This window comes from Vipera berus, assembly GCF_964194415.1.
Source record: "Vipera berus genome assembly, chromosome: Z".
Lineage (NCBI taxonomy): Eukaryota > Metazoa > Chordata > Lepidosauria > Squamata > Viperidae > Vipera > Vipera berus.
Window position 1 is genome coordinate 31,156,058 of NC_138205.1, and position 22,374 is coordinate 31,178,431.

Sequence of the window (22,374 nt, forward strand, 5' to 3'; positions counted from 1 at the left end):
AGTTGGACTGCAAAAATCTGGCTAACAATTAGCTAGCAGCAAACATAGAAATAGAATAACAAGGCTACAAGGGAACTTGTGGGTCTTCTAGTCCAATCCCTTGCTCAAGCATGGGACCCTACTATTCTGAACAAGGCAAACTTGGCTCTTTTATGACTCATGGACTTCAACTCCCAGAATTCCTGAGCCAGCCACGCTGAGGGGAAAGGGAGAGTTACCAAGCTGAGCCATGCTGGCTCAGGAATTCTGGGAGTTGAAGTCCACAAGTCATAAAAGAGCCAAGGTTGCCTACCCCTCCAGAAATAGTTACAGGAAGCATTAATTTGGTACAGTATTGCCATCTACTGGTAGTTTTCAAGTTCAAACAGTCACTAAATAAATGGTTGTAAGTTATGATGCTGTGGAAAAAAATATTTACAACTAACTGGTCCTCACATTTGCAGCCATTGCAGCGTCCCTGTGGTTACATGATCCAAATTCAGGCCCTTGGCAACTGGAATGAATTTTTGATGGTACAGACTCCCAGGGTAATGTGGTTATCATTTGCAGTTTTTCCAGCCTGACAAAAAAGGCATTGGGGAAAAATGAATTTGCTTAATGACCGCATGTTTCACTTAATAATTGTGGTGATTCACTAAATGATCATGGCAAAAAGATCATAAAATTGGGTGTGACTTACATAATTAAATAATTGATTAAGTAACAACTGCCTTGCTTAAGCAATGGAAGTTCCACTCCCAATTGGGGTCATAAATCGAGGACTACCTGTAGTAGTCCTCCAAACTGTTGAGGTCGATATACAGGAGTCTCACTTTCACGAAAAGACAGAATGTATGCTCCTAAATATTATTTGTCCAAAATAGTGATTCAATTTTCAAAAAAAGTCCAGTCATTTGTTATCCATATTTCTACAAATGCTGTAGAAATGGTTGTATTCAACCATTTTCTAATCTGTTTAGGATTGCAGTTATGAAGCAACCTATTTTATTCATATGTATTTCAGGATAAAATCTATTGAATTGCAACTAATCTTTTGAAGTAAATTCCTGCGACTATCACTCTTCCATTTAAAAAGATTTTTTTCGAAATTAAGAGGACTACTTGAAAGTTTGATCAGACATGGTTGTCTTTTGCAAAAATGAATATGTTCTACCCACGATAGATTTTATCTATTATAATTCCATTAATAGAATATTTTAAATATGGAACTCACAGTTTAGTTTAATCCATCTATGGAACTCAGTAAAAGGCTTTGCAACAAAAACATTTGAGATGATTATACCTCCTAGAGTCCAACAGTTTCTATAGCATACATTTTCATAGATTGCATTCTGCTTCTTTGGACATTTGCAAGCTGTCCGAAAATCTTGCTATAATAAATTACAGTATTCTTTAAGATGCCACAAGAATCTCGTTATCTTTCCGAATATATAAACGTTTATTTGAAATGTCTATCCATCTATCCCCTCACAGATGAAAAATCTTGAACTAGCACTGCGAAAGCTACAGTGATATAGTTTTAAGAGTTTAAAGGCTTTAAAGGCATTGCATATCCAGGTCCACCTTTAGAGACCGGATAATATGGCACCAGGAATTATTTCGCAATCCAATACTACTGCAGTCGGGAAATGCTGGAAAAGAGCATGCGGTGGTCACCATCTTAAGCTCCTGGAGGAAAGGCAAGTTATTAAACTAATGAATGATCCTAAATTTTGCATCTGAATTAAATGGAGTTCGATTTATTCGCCCCCAAACAGCAATGCATCCTTAGGGGCGATGCACTGGCCGATCTCCACTTTGCAGTCCATCGTAGTTTTTCTGCAGGTTAAACTTGCTCTCGAACAGGTAATCTGCAATCTTACAATTAAAATGCGGGCGTGCTTGCTCAGAAGCAGCCTCTACTAAGCAATCATATTTCTCTCGGTTCAGCGGGTTTAAGATTGCAGCCGCGATGTTTGCCCTCGAAGTGAGAGTGATCACTCTATGGTCATCAATTGAGAAAAAGTTTAATCCTTAATCAGATTTATTTCAGAGAAAATCTGCATAAAACACCAGCTCAAATTCCCAGCTGGACCCCCCCCCAAACAGATTCGCTGGTTCAGGGCCCGCCCCTTTCCTGCCGCTCCTCCCCCTTTTAACCGGCCTCTGCTCCCCGTGGTGTTCTTTCCAAACGTTGGTAGGGGGATACTCGCACCTCCCTAAGAAGGGACCGCCGAACAGGCAGCCAACCGCCTCTCGATTTGCTAGTGACGTCACGTGCGTGCGTGGGTGCGGGAGGGGCCGACGTACAGGCGGGGCCCCGTCGCCTTGGCCACTCGTCCTTTTTTTTTCCGCCTAGGCTGAAGGAGCCAGGTGGCTAAGGAGGAGAGACGAGCGCATCGGGCCCGGTTTGGCGCGCCGGGAACGATTTCGGCGCTCCCTTTCCTCGCGCCATTCCTTCTGCCACCTCAGCGAAGGTTGCAGAGGAGCAGCGGGGGCGCGAAGGGTGCCGCCGCTGCGTCCTGGGCCTGAAACAAGATGGCGGCCCCGGGCGAGTACTTCAGTGTGGGCAGCCAGGTGTCGTGCCGGACTTGCCAGGAACAGCGGCTGCAAGGCGAGGTGGTGGCTTTTGATTACCCCAGCAAGATGTTGGCACTCAGTATCCTGATTGGGAAGGGCAGGGCAGAGCTTCGGTAGGGCAAGGGGAGGCCGTCGCTGGGCCTGCGAGGGGTCTGTATGGGAAAGTGGCACGTGAGCTCGGCCGGCTCGATCCTCTTCGGCAGATGGAAGCATGAGGAGCTGTGACAGATTTGGAAAGATTGGGGCTGTTGCTGGAATGAGCGCTACGTCAAAGACTCCCAGAAACCTAGAAGCGTGGCTTTGGGGGAGGGGGTCTAATTTTGAAAGAGGAGATTTGATTGAAGGACTATCAGGGTATTTGAACCATACTATTTGCATATGGAATTGGAGCCAGAGGTGAACTGTACAGGAAGGAGGGTGAAGAAGAGCCATTACGTTAACTAGGAAGGGGAGAAAACTGAGTGCTAATAGATGGATAAGAAGTGAAAACTGAGGCATAGAAAGTGCTTTCTGGTATTGTAATAGAAATGGAAGAAAAATTGGGGGATATGTCAAGAATATGTAATTTATGGAGATAGGGTGTGGAAAGCTGCTTTGAGGACAGTGGTGCATGATTTCATTGAGTGTAACACTTGATTTCTCAATATATGATGGCTAGTAATCTGAGTGTATGAATAATCTTTGAAAAGTACTTTATGCAAGTCAATCTATGTAAGTTCATTTGCTGTTTATGCTATTGCTTTTGACGTGTGTAAACCTTTCAAGGTTTACATTAATATTTGGTTTGGGATATCTTATTACATGAATTGGAAAAAGATTTGCAGCAAAAAGAAAGGAGTAGTTGGAGTAGTTATTTCTTGTAACTGCTATGGATCTTCACTGACTACGTTTAAGGCAATCATAGTCTGGGCCATAGTTTTTGAATTGAAGAACTCAGAGAAATTGAGTTAATGAATGATGATGAGATGTGAATGGTGTGATGTACAGTCATAGCTATTAAAAGGCAAGAAACCTAATAATGCAGTAGTCTACCTGATATTTTTCTTGATCTAAGAAATAATACCCATATTAGGAAGACTGAAGCTCCATACCTTCTCTTTTCCAAGTGTAGTTCATTTCAACCTGTATGACTTTGAAAGGGTAAGCTATTGCAAATAAATTCATGGAAAAAAGGAATATCCGTGGTGGGGCAGAGTAGCAGTACAAGATTCTGTGTTCAGTCTTGTAATAGGAGGCTTTGATCTGTTTTTTTAATTATTGACAATGAAATTAGTATTCTGGGTGATTTGACAGCAACCTCATGGATGTTAAGAAAATGATTGTTCTGTTGGGTAAGGTTTGGTTTATATAGTTAGTACCTGTTGCTGGACATTTTAAGTGAACTAATCTTGTGCTGTTAAATTTGTTTGCAACTTTTCTCAGGAGGCAATCCTGATTATGTTGGATATACCATAAAGATAAAATCTTCCTTCATAGAAGTGTATCACACTGAATTGCTATACAACTTTTGTATGTTTCCTTAATATTTTTTCCCCAGAATGCCCTTCCTCAAGTGGTAAACCTAACCACGCAGATATCTTGCTTATAAATTTACAGTATGTATCAGAAGTTAACATAATTAATGACCGCACGGAAACACCCCCACCTTTAGCTTCACTCAATGTTAGCAAGGTAAGAATCTTTTGTGAATATGGATTTTGAAGTCACATACACTAACTTCGCAGCATAAAATATTTTTTGTTTAGTTCCAATTGACTTTTAAACTGCATCTTGATGTTCTTAGCCATTATATTTTCAGTAGCAACAATATAGTTTTGAAGTTAATTATTTTTTCTGGTAATTGTTAGATATTTCCTACTCCAGGAATTCTCAAATCCTAGCACAGCAGTCTTATAAAACAATGAATTAGTTATGTAATTCTTATGAATAGATCAAATTATTTCATTTGGCTTTGGCTTGGCCAAGAAATTAATATAGTACCATGTGTTTAATATTCTCTTGACTTTATCAGCATTAGTGGTCAACTTTAACTTTTCTCTTACCGTACCACAATTTTTTTTGAAAGATTGCAAGTTTAAATAACAGATAAAAATACTAAACTTTGCTGATGTGTACACTTCATGAGACACTAAAGATTATGAGAATTCTATTACATTGGAGGTTATAAGCCAGCAGAAGATAACTTGCCAGTCACAGTACCAATGCACAATTTAACCATCTTTCAAAAGTCATTTCAACAGTGATTCCCCATTATTATGCAAGACAGTTGCAGGCATGGCCAGGAAACATGGGAGCAAATTTTGACAATGCATGTGTTTTGTGCACACATGTCTAATCACTTTAAAATTAAATGTGCATCTCAATTCTTCTAATTTTCTCATTATCTCTGATTTGGAAATAATATCCCATAATAATTTTCAGGCTTTAAAAATGCATTCTTAATCTTGAGAGTATTTTACTGTTCAACTGTATCTCATTTCCCTGATGCATTTTAGTTGGACAAGGCAGCCTTCCCTCAAAGTTATATATGATTATAGCGTGGACTTGATAGGAGAATGCTAGATTCAAGAAAGATGGCTATCCTCTTGTTTATCACTGGAATGAGGTATCCCTATTAAGCACTGGTCCAGCTATTTATTTATTAGGTTTTGTTTTCTTTTTACTTAGATGCCTATCTCTGGGTCAAGGCTTTTCCTTTTCCCATAGATGTTCTATCTTTTAATTGCCTAGAGTTGGGAATGACTGGTTTATATAATTAGATGAATGTAGATGTAACTCTTGTAGGGGTAATGGGAGAAATTTGTTCAGAAGTTCCTATGTTCTACATGTTTCATGTGGGATTTGGAAGAGTGAATAATAACACAGTTCAATTTTGTACTAAGTGTCAAGTAATTTGGCTTTGCACTGGAAATGCAAATATACAGCAGTATTTAAAATAATATCAGGTGGGTATTGGGGCCTACTAAACTATTTATCATACAAGGGCAAAGTATAGAAAGGCAGTTACTGCTGCTTTCAGAGTTTTGATTTTGTAGTGCAATTTTGCTAAAGAGAAGAGAAGGGTTTATTTGGCCAAGTGTGATTAGAAGGAATTTGTCTCCAGCACACAAGCTTTCAGTGTACATGCAAAGTAACAGTAATAATTACAATAATGATACCTATAAGAGGGGGTAGTAGAGAGTATGAGAAGGATAATAATGCTAATACTACAGCCATAAAACATGGGTGGATATATTTACACATATGATAGTATTGTGAGGATTAGATATTCACAGAGTGGTGGCATGAGGGGAAAATGGATTTGCCTATAGAAACATAGTTCTGTTATATGCCTGTTGAGCATATTCCCAATTAAATAATTTCTTCATCTGTCAGAGTCTTCAATGGCACTTGTTAATTAAGGGAGAAAATATGGAGGCTTCTTGGTGTTGTTTGATAGCCACATTTCAATTCTTGCCAGAGAAATAAATAAATGGATTTAGTTAACTAACTTTCTTTCCTACAAATAAAGCTATAAGTGAAGCATTTTGTACATTTCTTCTAGTCTAGTGTTTCTCAAACTTGGCAGCTTTATGATGTGTGGACTTCAATTCCCAGAAATCCTGGATTTGGATATTCAATTGGACTACTGTATATTAGCTGTATCTCATTTTCCCCTCATCTTTCCCTCTACCCATTTAATCTTCTTAAAACTACTTCGTTGCTTCCTTATTTTAAAATTATCTGTGGTTTACATGTTTTGATTTGGAGAGTTTTTAACTAGTTAAATAACTTAAGTTCATGAGATGGAATTAGTCCCATATCTCATCCAGACATTCCGCAGATCCAATTCCATTTGAAGATTAAAGTTACTGCATCTCTCATGTACCTTTGCAGCTTGCAAGCAAAGCACGGATGGAGAAGGAAGAAAAGATGAGCCAGGCATATGCAATTAGTGCTGGTGTCTCCTTGGAAGGACAACAACTATTTCAGACTATACACAAGACGTAAGTAACATGAACTTACGTATATAGATATAATGGACTTAGTAGATAATTTTTGAGCAGAAATTGCTAGAGTAAATTTATCCCTTTCAAGTGCTCGTTCCAACAAATACAAGCGTACATTAATTTGGTTTTTCTTTCATTTTCCTTAAAAATCAAGAGTTTGGAAATAAAACTGAATTTTTTCCTCACTTTTTGTGATTAAAATTGAATATGTTAAGTGAATTATTCTAACCCCACATAATTTGGATTGTTATGGCTATTAGATACAAAATGGTGTATGATTATTTGCTGGTGAATTTATGTTGATAGTGTGAATTTTGCTTTGTGAATGTTTTATTTCCTCATTTTCACTAGCAAATATGTTTTATGCAAATCACTTCATTAAAAAAAATCCCACTGTATATTTTAATTACTTTTTTGAGATGCAACAGTATTTCTAAAGGGTTTAAATTCTGTAATGAAAATGAAAATTGCATTGAAACTAGTTTATTGTGAAGGGTGCACATCTGTTCATTAAAAGAACCAGTTTACAGCTTAAATACCTGTTACATATTTCAAGTCAGTTTGGTAAGACTACACAACAACATTCAGATGTCATACTAAGCCATTATGTGGTTTATTTCATTTTGATTTAGCATTATGTGTAAAGTAATTCCTTGTGGTTTATGATTTATGTCTTAGACATGCATATAAATTTAATCATATTTTATTGACAACATAATTTAGCATTATGTGAACCTAATCTATATATGTACACAATTACAAAGTTCAGCATATACAGATGTTTAGATGATTGAAAAAGGATAATGTTAATAGAATGTTGAGGACTAATAAAAATAAAATTTAACAATGACTAAGTAAGTTTGTATACTCACAGAACAAATTCACAGCGTGAAAAACTAGTACAGGTAGTCCTCAACATACGACCACAATTGAGCCCAAAATTTCTATTGCTAAGTGAGATAGTTGTTAAGTGAGTTATGTCCCATTTTATTATCTTTTTGCCACAGTTGCTAAGTGAATCACTGCAGTTGTTGAGAGAATCATGTGATTGTTAAATGAATCTGAGTTTCCCCATTGACTTTGCTTATCAGAAGACAACTGGGAAGATTACAGATGGTGCTCGCTTAACCCTAGGACCCTGAAGCTGTCAGTTGCCAAGGTCCTTAATGTTGATCACATGACCATGGGATGCTACAATGGTCATAAGAGTGTGAAAACTGGTCACAAATCACTTTTTTCAGTGCTGTTGGAACTTTGAACAGTCACTAAACGAATGGTTGTAAGTCGAGGACTACCTGTATAGGAATGTTCAGGAGTACTAGTTCTTCGGCTAAAAAGAAAGTCATTAGACAGTTCTTGATGAGAACAAACAGCATCATCCTGTTCCCTTTTTCCATTGCAAATTCCCATGAATTTTCGGAACCAATAAAATTTCTCTATGCTTTCTCCAGTATTAAAGATTGTAAATGGCAAGAGAAAAATATAGTTGTGATGGAAGAAGTTGTCATTGCCCCTCCATATCAAGTGGAAAACTGTAAAGGCAAAGAGGGGAGTGCCCTAAGTCATGTACGCAAAATAGTAAGTATACAAAGACCAGAGGGTTATCAGGGAAAAGAGAAAATGGGGTTCAAAGAACAGCTGCACAAGCAAGCTTGACCTTGATCATGCAGATTAAAAAGTGAACTTAAATTGAATTCACATATCTTGCTTGTCCATTAAATGGTTTGTTTTGATTTTGGAATATATGTGAGCCCAGCCACTATAATTCATAAATACTAGCTTCTAATTATATTTGGTAAACTCAGACAATTGTTTCAGTAATGATGCTTCAGTATACTGTGGTGATACAATGTATGAATGTAGGTTTCATATTGTCAGGCTCGGGCCCAAAGATGAAATAGTGAGACCCAACTGAGTCCAATATTTTATTTCCTTACACCAAATAGACAGATTCTTGCCAAACTAAAGCTATAACTTTCTAAGCTACAAGATATATCCAGGGAGATTCTATGGTATGATTATCCTAAACCTCTTTCCCCTTCCCCTTTCAGTTTGGGATTGTGCAATTTTGAGCTGGATCGCCCTTTGAGTTGGCAAAAACCTCCCCCTCTTCTGTTGCAGGTGCACATTCCATCACATGTATGCCTCGAGCAATGCAGATAGTCCTTGACTGATGACTAGTGGTTTAACAAACGTTCAGTGTTGGAAAGGGTGGTTTACAGCCTCTAAAACACTTCTGGCTGTTACAAAATGTTTCTCAGGCATATACCCCAAGGGACATATGACTGCACTTGGGGCATTTGGCAAGTTGGCTTATATTTATGACTGGTTGCAGAGTCCCATGCTCACATGACCACAGTTTGTGACATATTTACCATTTTCTGGCAAAAAAAACCCCAGCCATTTAGGAGAGTGGATTCCAATTTAGGATTACGTGACTCATTTAACAACCGCTGTAAAACAGTAAATGAGATTTGATCATGTCAGTGACTTGGCTTATGATGACAATGATCAAAATGCCAGTCTCGGTTGCAGTTGTAAGTCCAGGACTACCTGTAACTTTTTTAAAAAATTAAACAAAAGGCAAGCTAAAATTCAGGTGATTAAAGTGGTAGCTGCATTTGCAGTATGGAATGAAATTCCACAATCCTACAGTAGTAGGACTATAAGAAATGTCTTTGTGTCGTGTTTGAAGTTTTATATAAAGACATGTTCTGTATGTCAAGTAATGTAATCCCTTGATACAGTTTCCTTCCCCCCCCCCCAGGGATCAAATTTAATTATTTTAACTGTTTTTAACTCTTGTATTGTATTGATGTTTTTAAATACTTTGTAAACCGCCCTGAGTCCTACGGGAAAAGGGCGGTATGTAAATTCAATAAACTTAAACTTAATATTCTTTAATATTTGCAATGGAACACAAACACCTTGGTTTTGTTGTGTTTTTTTTTTTTTGCTTTAAATTTTTTTGATTCCTTTTATGGTTCATCAGTGACCCCCAATTTCAAACTGCTGTAAACCAGGGGTCCCAAACCCTGTTCTGTGGCCCTTTGTTGGCTTGCAGTCCGTTCAGAACCAGGCCATGGAAATGTTGGGAAACACATGGGCGCGCGCATGCACAGCTGCACTTATGAAAGTGGCGTGCACACGCATATAAAACCATCCCCTCCCTCCGCTGCCATCGTTTCTATCGTTTCGCTGAACTGAAAAGGTTGGTGAACGCAGCTGTAGGCCATCTTGTTGCAATCAGTGTTTCCAGCCTCATGAACCCCTATTTTTCAGGAACATGCCAGCAGTTCCACTGTCTAAAATGAGTGCTAACTTCCTTGCCTCCTTCTCCATCCAGGTCGAGAAACATTTTAGAGATGTCGAAAGCCAAAAGCTGATGCAGCGTTCACAAGTCCAGCCAACACAGAAGGAAAGCGCCCTCTCATCCTGAGTTCCGCCTGCCCTTCCTGGTTGTGACAGAGTGCTCCTGCGGGGGGTGGGGGTGGGGGGAACCCTTCGAACACGCAGCAGCAGATGACAAAGACTTCTTCAAAAGAGGTCAGGGGAGGGCAGGGGAGTTCCACTTCTATGTCGTGGCTACCCTGTAATGATGGGACCCACAGCTTCTGAACTTTAGACTTCAAAGACAAAAAACAGAATAATTTAAAAACTCATTCATTACTTGACTAACAGACTCTTTACTTTTTTGCCCACCAGGTTTTCCCCCTAGAACAGTCAGCTGTCTTGTATTTGACATTTTTCTCCCTCCCAGTTTTTTTCTGCTTTACTGAAATCAATTCCGTGCCACCCCTGTTCTTCTATATGCTAGGAGAATTCTGTTCCCTAGTTGTCACATTAAAAAGCAAAAAGAATAGAGACAACAGAAAATAACAAGCTGACTGTAGTGATGTAATTGGAACTTTTCTGTGACTGGCGATCTCATTTTGGTTTTCGTTTGCACAGGGCAAGGCTTGAATTAGCCTTATTTTTCTTATCTTGAAATATATATATAATAAATATATATATACGTATATATATATATAAAAAATACCCTTTAAATATTTTTCTGCTTCTTGCAGTATTCAAAATTGGGATCATGGCAGAAAAAAAATCTCTATGCTTGTTAACAAGCTTCCTGCAGTTGGCATTTTTAGGTATAATTCTGAAGATCAGATTTCTGCTGAAGCTTGGGCTTTAATGGGTCATGCCCTATTCAGAATGCATACAGGCTTCTCTCGTTTGGTCTTTCTGTAAATTTTACCTTGTGCATTATGTTATATTGCCACAAATCTGAGCTCTGTTAATGCCACTGGATTAGAACTGCTAACCAAGACTACAGAGTAGTGGAATCATTCTATCCTCAAAGGCATGGAAACTAGATTTCACAGCTTCCTCTTGCTTATGTGCTGTGAAGCACCCAAAGATTTTCTGTAGGTAGAGGTTGCCTGGGTATAATGTAGGAGGAACAATCTGTGAATTGTCCATAGTGACCCAATGGGGGCTGGACAGGAGCATGAAGATTTGGGCGTGAATGTGATTGTCCTTAGTCCTTCAATTGCCTTTTGTGCACGAAAATAAAGCATCTGAATTGGTAGGAAAATAAAACTGCCTCAGTGGGATTTTCCTCTGCAGCATAGTAAAATATCCAATGGTGTACAGCTGTGTCCATGGCATTTGCAGAGGAGCAAAAAGAAGTAACGTGTTGTGGTGCAAATGATGCAACTTATGTACCTTTGTAAGACATCATGATGCAAGTATATCACCTGTATGTCACATGACACATGTGTTGACATGACTTATTATGGATAGTGCTGGCTATATCATTGTTAAAAGGACAGGTGACTTCAGCTTCTTTGTTTGTAGATAGTGATCAGGCACAGTAGCTGTAGTTCTGGGAATCCAAGTATGATTCTTTGACTGGAAGTAATCTCTGTCCATTAGTCTATGTACTGCTGTTGTTGACATGGTCAGCATTTATATGATTTGCTTCTCCTGGACTTGCTGCTTGCAGGGTCATTCATAAGTATCCTTGGTTTGGAAATAAATATTTTGAAGATACATACGATATAAAGATAACACAGAATGGGAGGGTGCTGTTGGGTTGTTGTTGTTTTTTTTTTGCTATGATCTCTTCTCCCCTTTTCCCTTTTTTGTTATTTTTAAACAAAAGGATAAAAATTTAAATAATTCAAGCCCTGCCTTTCAGAATGGAGGAATTTTTTTTAGCATTGTCTAGCAAAACCAATAAAAACCCAGAATTTTTTTAACCATCAATTAAGCATTTGTGTTGGTGGGTTTGTGTCTTTTAAGCGTGCAGGTAGAGGATGTCTGGGGGGAGGGTTCTACAGAGAATTGGAAAACATACCATAATGCTTGCTACAATTGGTGGACACATGAGGATATACAGTTGCACATTATGTGCAAACTTGCATGCCAACTTGTACACTCTCATATGTTCTGTTGGGTATGCCTATTCCTACATCAGTTCTATATTTCTATGAAAGATAAAATTGCTGGATATTTTTGTAAAATATGTGAGTTAATATTTTTGTTGTTTGCAAGACAGTGCAACTTCAACGTGTGGAAAGCAAAAAAGAAAAACTTTATGAAACAAACCAAGCACTATGCATTTGTTCTCTAGAACAAGCACTAAAATACTATGACACAGTTGTATAAATTTCTCTGCACATCATATGACTTTCCATTTTGACATATCTCAAGACATTCTACTGGTAGTTAGGAAATGAGAATGAAGTGGCTACATAGCTCAAAAAGTGTTCATGAATAGTTCCTTATTAAACTAATGTAAAGTGGCAGAATTCAACTTTTATTAGCCACTTCAATTGAGAGATATAGAGAATGCTAACTGAAGTTGCAGATGATACAAAGAACAAAATCCCACAAGACAAAATAAATGTTTTTGATAGTCTAGAGCAGAGGCGTCAAACTGCTGGCCCATGGGCCGGATGTGTCATGGCGAAATCGTGCCCACCCCATTGCCGGCAATGGAAAAAAAGTCGTGATACATTGTGACACATAACATGATGTTGCGAGTTTGACACGTAGGCTAGAAATACTAAAATGAGAGAAGCACGGACTTCTTAGAAAATAAATGCAACATGGAATAGCTGATTAGGTAGTGATACTTAACTGCAAAGTGAACAGGAATTAATGCTGTAATAATGACAGCAAAGTAATGTTTTTATGGTGCATCAGAAATAATTCAAAATCATAACAGGTAAATTGTTCCATTTTACTCTGGCTGGACTCCACCTTGAGTACTGTATCTAATTCTGGTACCCTATTTTAAGGATTTAGAGAAATTGGAACATATTTACAGAAGGGCATTTATAATCAGATTTAGAAAGTAAGTCCAAGGAGATAAGTTGAAGAAATGCTTGCCCCAAGAAAGATGGAAGCAATAATTGAAAGGATGCCACCCAGAAAAAAGGTTTCCTTTCATTCTAGCGTGCAGGACATTATATAAGCACATTCCAACCAAATGTTTTTAAAAATTATACCAGCTGTTTGAGAATGGAGTGAATTATTCAGAATAGTGGTGTGTTCCAGTGAGGGCTAGGCAGACATTTTTTCTGGGAAGTTTTAATTTGGATTCCTGTGTAAAGTAGGGCCTGGGTTCAATTGGCTCGCTGACTTCTTCCGACTCTGATTCTGTATTGGGGCCCGTATTATGTAGTGCATAATAGTTTATTTCCTTTCCAGTCTTTACACCATTTTTTGGCTGATAGGCCATCAATACATATTAAAAAAATATTAGTTTTCAAAGCCATGTAAGTAACTCAGTTGTGCTTGGTTGTCTAGGGCATAGTTGGTCTTAGCTCTCGAAATGTGAGCTTGGTTCAGTTTAACTTTTGTAAGAAAGATGGTCTATCTGGAGAAAAACAGTAGCATGTATTAGTTGTAAAAACGAATTGCCCTGCCTTTCTTTGGCTCTCCTACTGCTGTACTGATTTTGGCATCCTGTATTGCTGCTGGCATACCGATCTGGAAGAATCTGTCAACAGAAAAAATGCACACATACAAGGTTTAATCTCTAATGTAGCAATGCTAATTGAAATGGTATGTACATTGTAATCAGGTGAGTAACAACAAAATTGTTAACTATATACAAAATTGAAATAGGCAAGATATGCCCAGCAGTATATAAGACAACCATAAGCCAGAGACTTGATTAAATTTATGATTGTTCATGAAAGGTATTCAATGTGTTATTTGCACTCCCAATCAGAAACAGCAAGAATATTAGATAGTCATACACAGATGTCCCAGCATTTGAGAGTAGGCAACATGTATTTTCAAATTTTATGATACCCAGAAATCTAATCTCTTTTACAGATAACAATTGAGACTGATTCTCAAGCTGTTAAAAGGAAGGCAGCAGGACACATCTCCATGAGCAGAGACCTAACAAATCTAAATCGTTTATCAGCCATTAAGCTATAATTTTGTAGTTAAGAGCTATGATTTGAGGTACTTTTGTAAATGTTTGCAGTATAAAAATGAAAGTTAATTTTAAATTGTGTATAGTTACAAGAAGTAGCTATTAGTAAAAATAGAATAAGGTGAAGAGAAGAGAGAATCATGCTATGAAATATATATAAAAAGCAATTTTAATGTGCATTTTGATTATTTTTCCCCAAGGTAAACTGCTTATACAGAGTTTTCCCAAACTGCATGGTGACCTTTTCAGTAGGGCCTGAAAAGCAAAATTTTTCATAGTCTAATAGATTGCAGTCCCTTTTTTGTTTTTCCCTTTGGGAGTTAAATATATCATTTCCCCCCTGAATTTTAACATCATTACAAAATGGCACACATAAACTGTCACCATTTCAAAATAGAAATAGGTGAATCTAACATTTGGGATGGTGTAACATCTGAACTGAACTAAGCCAAAATGCATCCTGCAAGTCAGCTTGTTTTTACTTCCCTCTTTTCCCCCTACGCGTCAGAGGGAAACCAGTCTAAGCCTTTTTCTAATACTATCTCCTCCCAGCTCTTAAGAACATTTTTGTCCTTGTTTTGTAATGGCTTTTGAATATTCCCTTTAAAGTCATCTTCATGGCTCTACATTAGCAAAGCAAAATGAAAGACTAATAATATGTAAAATAAAACATGTAATAATAAAATCACATGTATTGAGGACATTTAAATGCCCAAATTGAATTGATGGGGATGGAAATCTGTCACTTTGCCTTGAATCGTGACTTCTCACAAGATAAGACTGCTGGACAAAGCTGAAATACAAACATTACAAGAGGAAGACATTACAGTAGACTGAAAAAAGGTATGGGGAGTTAAGTAGAGCAGACTGGATTAAGAGCCAATTTGATGAAGTGGTTAAGATGCTAGCTTAAAAAAGAGGAATTAAGTTCTAAACATCTTAACAGGCATGATAGCCTGATGAATGACTGGGCCGCTCTCAGTCCTAACCATCTCAGGGTGGTGGTTGTGGTGAAAATAGGTGTAGGAATGTTAGATATGTTTGTTGCCTTGAATCATATAAAAACAATGGTAAAAATAATTGACGAAGTGGTTTGTAACAAAAGAGCCATCATTGCAAACCTGAGTGTAAAGTTCCCACAGTGACAAAGACAAGGCACTGGAAAAAGAGATTTAGTGGACAGACTGAGTGCAGGGCTAGTCTAGAGCTAATAATCAGAACAAGGATTGTATTTCAATTTTAACCGTACAGTACATCTTTTGATATGTATTGAGGGACAATTCAAAAGCTGTTGGGGTTTTCTTAGTGGCTGAAGTTTCCCACTGCAGAAATACAGAGAATATTAACAAGCAGTGCCATTTACAAATAAGTTTGTAAAACAAAGTGAGAGTTGGTTAGCAGAAAAATATGCATGAACCAAAGGCACTGGATTTAAACCCGGGGAGCATTCAGGTTGTGAATTGGCCTTCATTTTAGACAGGCAGCAGTTTGTAATGGTACTGCTTTTGAGTTACAATAAAGATTTAGTTCTAAATTTGTTATGTCAAGATAATGGAAAACAAGTCATGAGCCAGCCTAATCAGAATTTTGCTATGTATGAGGCCCAAAATTTGCGACTTGGGTTTCTGGTATGTTGGAGTGGGGATCATATTCCCAATGTCCTTTCTGATTGTGATAATGGTAGAATTACTGTAACCTGACTCCTGGAAGGTTCTAGACCAGACTCCAGCATTAGGAGAACTCAGCTTTTGTTATTCCTACAATATGATCTGTAGGTTACAGCCGAATAACACAGAAATTAGAATATGCACACTTCTGTTTTTTAAGCAATGGCTTTTTAGCAGAATATTCTGTATACAGTTCTGTAGCATGTTAAGCCAAATAAGTGTTTGGATCTCTTATTGGGGGCCTAAAGACAGGGAACAGAATATCCAAGTTACCTTGAGCAATATAGCAGTTTCCTTAATTTTATTTAAGTTTGGTTTAAGTGTAGATGCAAACATCTTAAACTATTATGAAGCATTTAAGCACAGTAAAAATAATATTTCCAAAACAGGCTCAGTTGAGAGGATAATGTTTTGGGGAACTTAATGGATCCTAGAAAAAGGAAATTTTCTGCATTTCTGTCTGAGTCCTATGACAGCCTCCCACCAAAGCCCCTGCTGAATAGTAAGGTTTTAAGTCTACCTAAATATTAATGGGAGGGGCATCCTGAACTTGAGGGTCTAACAGTTTCAGAGAGAAAGGGTTGCTACCACAGTTCAAGGTCCTGTCCAGAATTTCAAGAGCTTGATACAACATTTCCTTTCTACTGGCACATTTTGGGTGAGCAGTTTCAGCCAGAGAGCATAGTCCCAAAGATAGCAAGAATCTTAGCATTTATAGATGCTGCTTGTTTATAATAATACAAATTAGTTAATAGTGCAGGGCTATTAATGAAGCACCTTTCAGACTTAACACATATTGGCTTTGTGATGTTGGCTTGGTGCTCGTGATCCTTAATAATTATGGTAGGTTATATCTCACTTTATCTTAAAATACAACAAATGGTTTCTTCTTCCCATATTTCTCTGTAAACAAATCTATAAGGCCCTGTTATTTGAGTCCTGATGTGCATTATGCTTACCAGAGACAACAACATACCTATTTTAACCTTGATCAAATAAACCAAATTTATATTTCTTCCTTTTAACAATCTTGAACTTTAATTTTTTAAATAATGTCCTAAAACTTGATTTTATTTTTTGTCCTTTCTTACAAAATTCTTCAAATTTTTAACAAGCCTCTTGTGTAAATCCAATATAAAAGGTCATACTTTTTATTTGCATATTCTTTTTCATTCCTAAGGTATCAGCTGCTTCTTTTGTATGTCCAGTGTAGCATCTTTCCCCCTATCATTCTTATAGTTTGACATTTTTAAATCCATTTTCAGTCTCAGTCTTGTCTGGTAAAACTTACTCCTCTTCCATAACATCTTTTAAACATGGTGTATATATGAAGACGTTTTTTAAAAATTAATTTTTGGATCTATTGTTTAAAAACACCCTTCAATATACTGAATGTTAAAATATTTTCCTCCATTCTGTATTAATAGAAGTCAAGTTTAAGTGATCTTCTCCTTTAACAGTAATTCTTATTTCCTTCCAGTTCTCTCTACTGTCCAATCTCCCCTCTCATGTTATCATGTTTTATAAAGATTCAAACAAACCAAAAGTATTTTCCCATGGGAAGGATTCTTATAATTAATCTCAAATCCTATTTCCAGTTTATTTTGATCCTTAAACTGTTTGTATTTTTTAAAAATCAAAATTTTAATCACCCTTTTGCTGTTTATTCTAGAAAAAAATGTCTTTAAATTTGTATTTAAAACTTATTTTGCTAAGAATTGAAGGAAACATCTTATTTTTAAAAACGTGTTGATCCATAGGTTCCTAAAGCTGAAAAAATAATATTGCAATGTCTGAAAGTGAATAGAAAGGGAAATATATGGATCCAATGTCCTTATAGGCACTGACTGTGGGTTGACCAAGTTAGCTATTCCTTTGTCTCCCAGAGCTCTAAACTTGCTGGAGGTCTCTTGTCTTGTGGGTCTTCTCATGAGGAGCAGCTATAAGGAGCACTGGTGAACTACCTTGTCTGGAAAAAGTTACAAGCAGCTGGTTTATTCACTGGCTCCTCATTCCACCATAATTATTAGATCTGTTTTTAACAGAGAAGTCTTTGGTTCTCCATTTCTTCTGCAAAAGTCTTGCAGAGATATGTCCTCTGATGTAAATATTGACTCAAGCACAGTTCCCCCCCCCCCTCATCTTCTAGTTCTGGGTGACTGTCTCACTTTTAAAATATCTGTGCAGGGTAGTTTCACCTACCTGTTACCTGTTACTACAACACTGTGGAAAATAGGAAGGAGTACTCAGTATGTTCACCACCTTGAGTTATTTATAAAAAGAATAAAGGGGTGTTTTATTTACAAGAATAAATAAATAATAAAAGTCATAAAATGGAATGCCATCACTGCTGAGAGCTTTATTCTGGAGATGTAGTCTCCACTAAACATTAGTTTGGGTTCCTACTACCACACTCCAAGGAAGAAGTAAAGCTGTTTGCATTTAAAGTTGTCAGCTCAAATATTGGAATGAACTCAGAATAAATATTCTCTAAAAAGGATAAAATACATAGCATAGAAGACATGATGTTTTCCACATTTTGGCACCATAGAGTTTATTCATTCTATATCAATATGATCAGTTCCTGTTCTAAAGTAGTATTCCTTTACATAATGGATCTCCTGTATGCAATAATATTATGTGACCCATCTCCATTGTTCCTTTGATACTCATTGATTGGTGGGCAATCAATCCATTTTCATATTAGTCTGTGTGCTATATATTAATACATATTAACATGCATACATATTTAGCCTCAAAATTACAGAGAAAGTGAAATAGAACTGCTTCTGCACAAATAGTATGCTGCCCTCTCTGTTTCTATTAGACATAAATGCTCACATGTGGGAAACTGAGCTGATGCTCTGTTTGTAGATACACCATGCATATAATCCACACCCTTCTTTATCCTACAGGACAGAGGCAGAGGAATCCATTCAACAAATATTTATCTCTCTTCCTCTGATAAATGGCATTTCTTATTTTCTCCCCCACTGAGAGGGAGACTGACATAATAGTGGCATTGTGCATCCTCTTGCCAGATACCACAGAATTCATAAAATGTGTCAATTCTGAATGGGGACAGTTTTGACAATAGATCACCCCAATTTATAAAATTGACATTCCTAGAATGTCTTCCAGGAACATTGGATGTTGTCTAAAGAGAAGTTAATTATATACTGCAGTTAAAAATTAGCAAGGTTGTGATATGGTCTCTCCCCCCCTCCCCCACTCTCTTTATAAAAAAAATAACATATAGGCTATATAACTTTTTCTGCATCTTCTTGGGACTTGCAACTGGCGGCTGTTTTATTTGGAGTCAGACCAGTAGACTAAAATTGGTGCTTTGTGGTTCAGTGTTTGTAAGAACACAGCCATTATCCTTGTGTGATGTATCAATCAGCCTATCAGCTTGACTGACAAATTCAGCACCAGAAGCATTTTTCCTTCTGTCTTCAGGAATCTTCTGGAAGTATTAAACTGCCAAGCAAAAGAGCAGGATTTTTCTGCAATGTAACTGCTTAAAGAGTGGTAGAAAATGTGTCCTTCCTGGTAAAGGGTGAAAGAGGAGTGATGGGGACTGTGATCGAAGAGGGTATGCATGGATAGTTAGGCAATAAGGGAGAAGGGTATAGCTGTGTTCAAAAGAAAGAAATCAAAAGAAAAAAATGCAAGAAAAATAAAGAAAAATAGAAAAGAAAGGAAAAAAGATATAAAAAAGAGGCTTCCAATATTCCTTGCAGCTAGTATAAGTACAAATATATGTTAATCTCTCTCTAACATCACATTACTGTTCTTTCTTTATGTTAGCTAATCATCAAAACCAACATTTTTCCATTTTTAAGTAAAAAAGGCTTCTGAAGTTTATACAGTTTACTAAGCCAATCTTCTGACCTTCCATTATATGCTAATGCAGCAAGCTAAACAAACTGGATTCATAAAAATTGTTGTGGCTCGAAACAAAATTTAATCATATATTTATAATGTGTACAGATCTTACTGACTTGATTAAGCGTATGAATCCAATCAGAAGATCCTACAGGGGGAAATTAAGGTGAGGGGCTACAGAAGAGTGGGGTCTCCTGGAGGCATTTTGTTCCGACTCCTATTGAGATAGCTCCATCTAACAAAGTTGTTTCCCTTTGAAAGAAAGGGTTTGCCATTTCAGGAAGCTAATTTCTGCAATAATTCCAGGTTTTCTGATAAGGTGTAGACTCCTGCACTGTTAGGAGAATGTCCTGCAGCATGTAACATATCTGCCCGTTCAAGGATCCTTCTCTGTTCTTCCTTAAATGAACAAAGCCAATATTAGCTGGGCAGCAAGGAGCTTTTAATAATAGACAAGGTGCTATGGGGGATGATTTTATCTTCCTGCCATAGGGACTCAGGTGACTAATGACCGAAATATGATCCTCTCCCATGGAGAATGGCAGCTTCATGAATTAGAAAATGGGTATAAGTTGCTCAATTGGCAGGAGGGGAGGCATTTGTCTGAGCAGAAAGTAGGGACTTCAAAAGTTGAATTGTTCTGCAGGCTAGCATTATAGGCTTTGTCAGTGCTTTTTTTGTAAAAGAAAAAGGTGCCGGAACTCACACGTGTCACACAACCTGCCTTGCCTACCCTACAAGGTTCCATCCAAAAAAGGTGCCGGTACTCCGTTCTGAGCGTTCTATGAGAAAAAAAGCCCTGGGCTTTGTGGACTACATGTATATATTTGATTTCATAAGAATTCCAAAGCTCTCTTCCCCCCCCCCCAAAGGATAAAACTACTTTTTTTGGCCAATAATTTTTGCATGTGCATGGTTATAACAATGACGATTGATTCTCTTTGGCAGAATGGGCTTGGAATATCTAGCAGGATCTTTCTCTTGCAGTTGGGTGACGCTGAACTTCATTTTTGAATATTGAAAACAGTCTGATTAGATTTTGGAAAATGCTCCTAAGTATTTTAACTACTAGTGCTAGATGCCAAATAAACCAATATTCTCCAATCTGGCTTATTTTAGTTGTATTGAAACTCTAGTTACATGTTCATAGCTGGAGATGTTACCTGGGAAATTATGAAGGTTAAAATCTAACTCTGGACTGGGAGACTGGGCTAGGAAACCAACTCCTCAGGAAGACTAGAATTATACTGTAGGTTATGTAGCAATTACAGAATCATACAAATCTCTCATGTCCCTCTACTCTTTTTCCAGGATTTAAGGAATGCATTTGTCATTGTCTACTTAAAGGATTTTGGATATTTGATTCAAGGGCATTTCCTTGGCTCTGTGTAGCGGAATGGGATAACTTGCTGCGACACAACTCATCATGGACAACTCGTCACAGGACAACTCACATGGGACAATTGAACAGTTCAATTTAATTATTTAAAATAAAAAATAAAAAAATGTCATTCACATTTCATTCTTTCCCTCCTTTTGCATCCTTTCTTTAATTATTCTATTCCATCATGTCTTTGATATTAATGTAACTATTGTCCTGCGGCAAGTTGGCCATAGAGAGTTGGCTGTGGCGTATTTCATAGACCCCTCTGTAATGGAAATGGAAGGTTGTAGAACACGGTACTATCAACTAAATGAACCTGGCAATCCTATAAACTGATACCTAACATTATTACCTTACAATTTTACAACACATGCACTGTTAGCTATAACTGGCTGAGGCCTCACAGGAGCAGTGGGGAGCAGGCCCAGCACCACAGCAGCTTTGCATGTGCCAATAGGCCAAGCGGGCAAATGAGACGGGAGGGAGAGATGGATGCATTGCAGCACTGCTACAGTCAGTTGTAAAAATCGGCAGACTGCCAAGTGTTGGAATTTTAATCATATGATGGTAGGGGCACTGCAACAGATATAACTTCATATACAAGATATAAAAGTCCTTTGAAAATTTCAAAAGGTCGCTGAATAAGTGATCATTAAGCGAGAACTACCTGCTGTATAATCTTGTTTAACTTTTCACATTAATATCATCTAGCAAACTCCCTCATTGGCATCCTCCAGGGAAACCTACTACTTGGGGATTTGGGGATTTGCATTCCCAAACTTTTTGAAGTTTGGTGGTCTGAGGTTGGCTAATCTAGAATCATCCATATTTTAAAATTTATCAAATGCTAACTTCTATTTCTTCTGATTTTTCAACATTCCTCACTAGCCATTTGCTTTCCATTTCATGTTTGCTCCTCCTTAGTTATTTCCCCATAACAGCAGGATTTTGCATGTGGATATATGGAACCAGATGGGTCAAATCTTATGAGGGAGGAAAAGGAGCATTTTGTGACTGCCTTCATATTACATGCCTTTCTGTTTACCAAGTTAATCCAATTTCTAGTTCTGTAAAATGTACTGGACTATAACCAGGCAGACTGGACTCACAGAGCATGCTGTGTCGCAAAAACACCTAAAATAGGTTAACAGATTTAATTAAACTCAGTTAATCATGTGAATACATCTGTTAGATCATTATTTGACCTGGTGACGCATTTTGTGAACATAGCTAGCAGTGGGAATCAAAGTTTCAGCAGCAATCCAATTCAGAACCAAACTACAAATTACACAAAAGTTTCTGTGATAAACACACTGCATTTATACCAGGAAACTAGTGCATTAAGAAATGATTCAGCAACTGCGTCAGCCATCTGCTTTTTGACTTTCAGCTGCTTTCTTCCAAAGTTATTGTTCTAAATAAATTAGGTTTGCCATC

The 22,374-nt window shown here is 37.5% G+C and overlaps 1 protein-coding gene across 1 annotated transcript; it reads left to right on the plus strand.

The window, feature by feature from the left end:
- Positions 1-2,185: 2,185 nt before the first annotated feature.
- Positions 2,186-21,411, plus strand: LSM12 (LSM12 homolog). The gene is made up of 6 exons (XM_081343808.1): positions 2,186-2,638; positions 4,097-4,230; positions 6,436-6,545; positions 8,000-8,126; positions 9,895-14,027; positions 20,865-21,411. Exons 1-5 carry the CDS (start codon positions 2,518-2,520, stop codon positions 9,985-9,987), a joined length of 585 nt encoding a protein of 194 aa, XP_081199934.1. The 5' UTR covers positions 2,186-2,517; the 3' UTR covers positions 9,988-14,027; positions 20,865-21,411.
- The last annotated feature ends 963 nt before the right edge of the window (positions 21,412-22,374 follow it).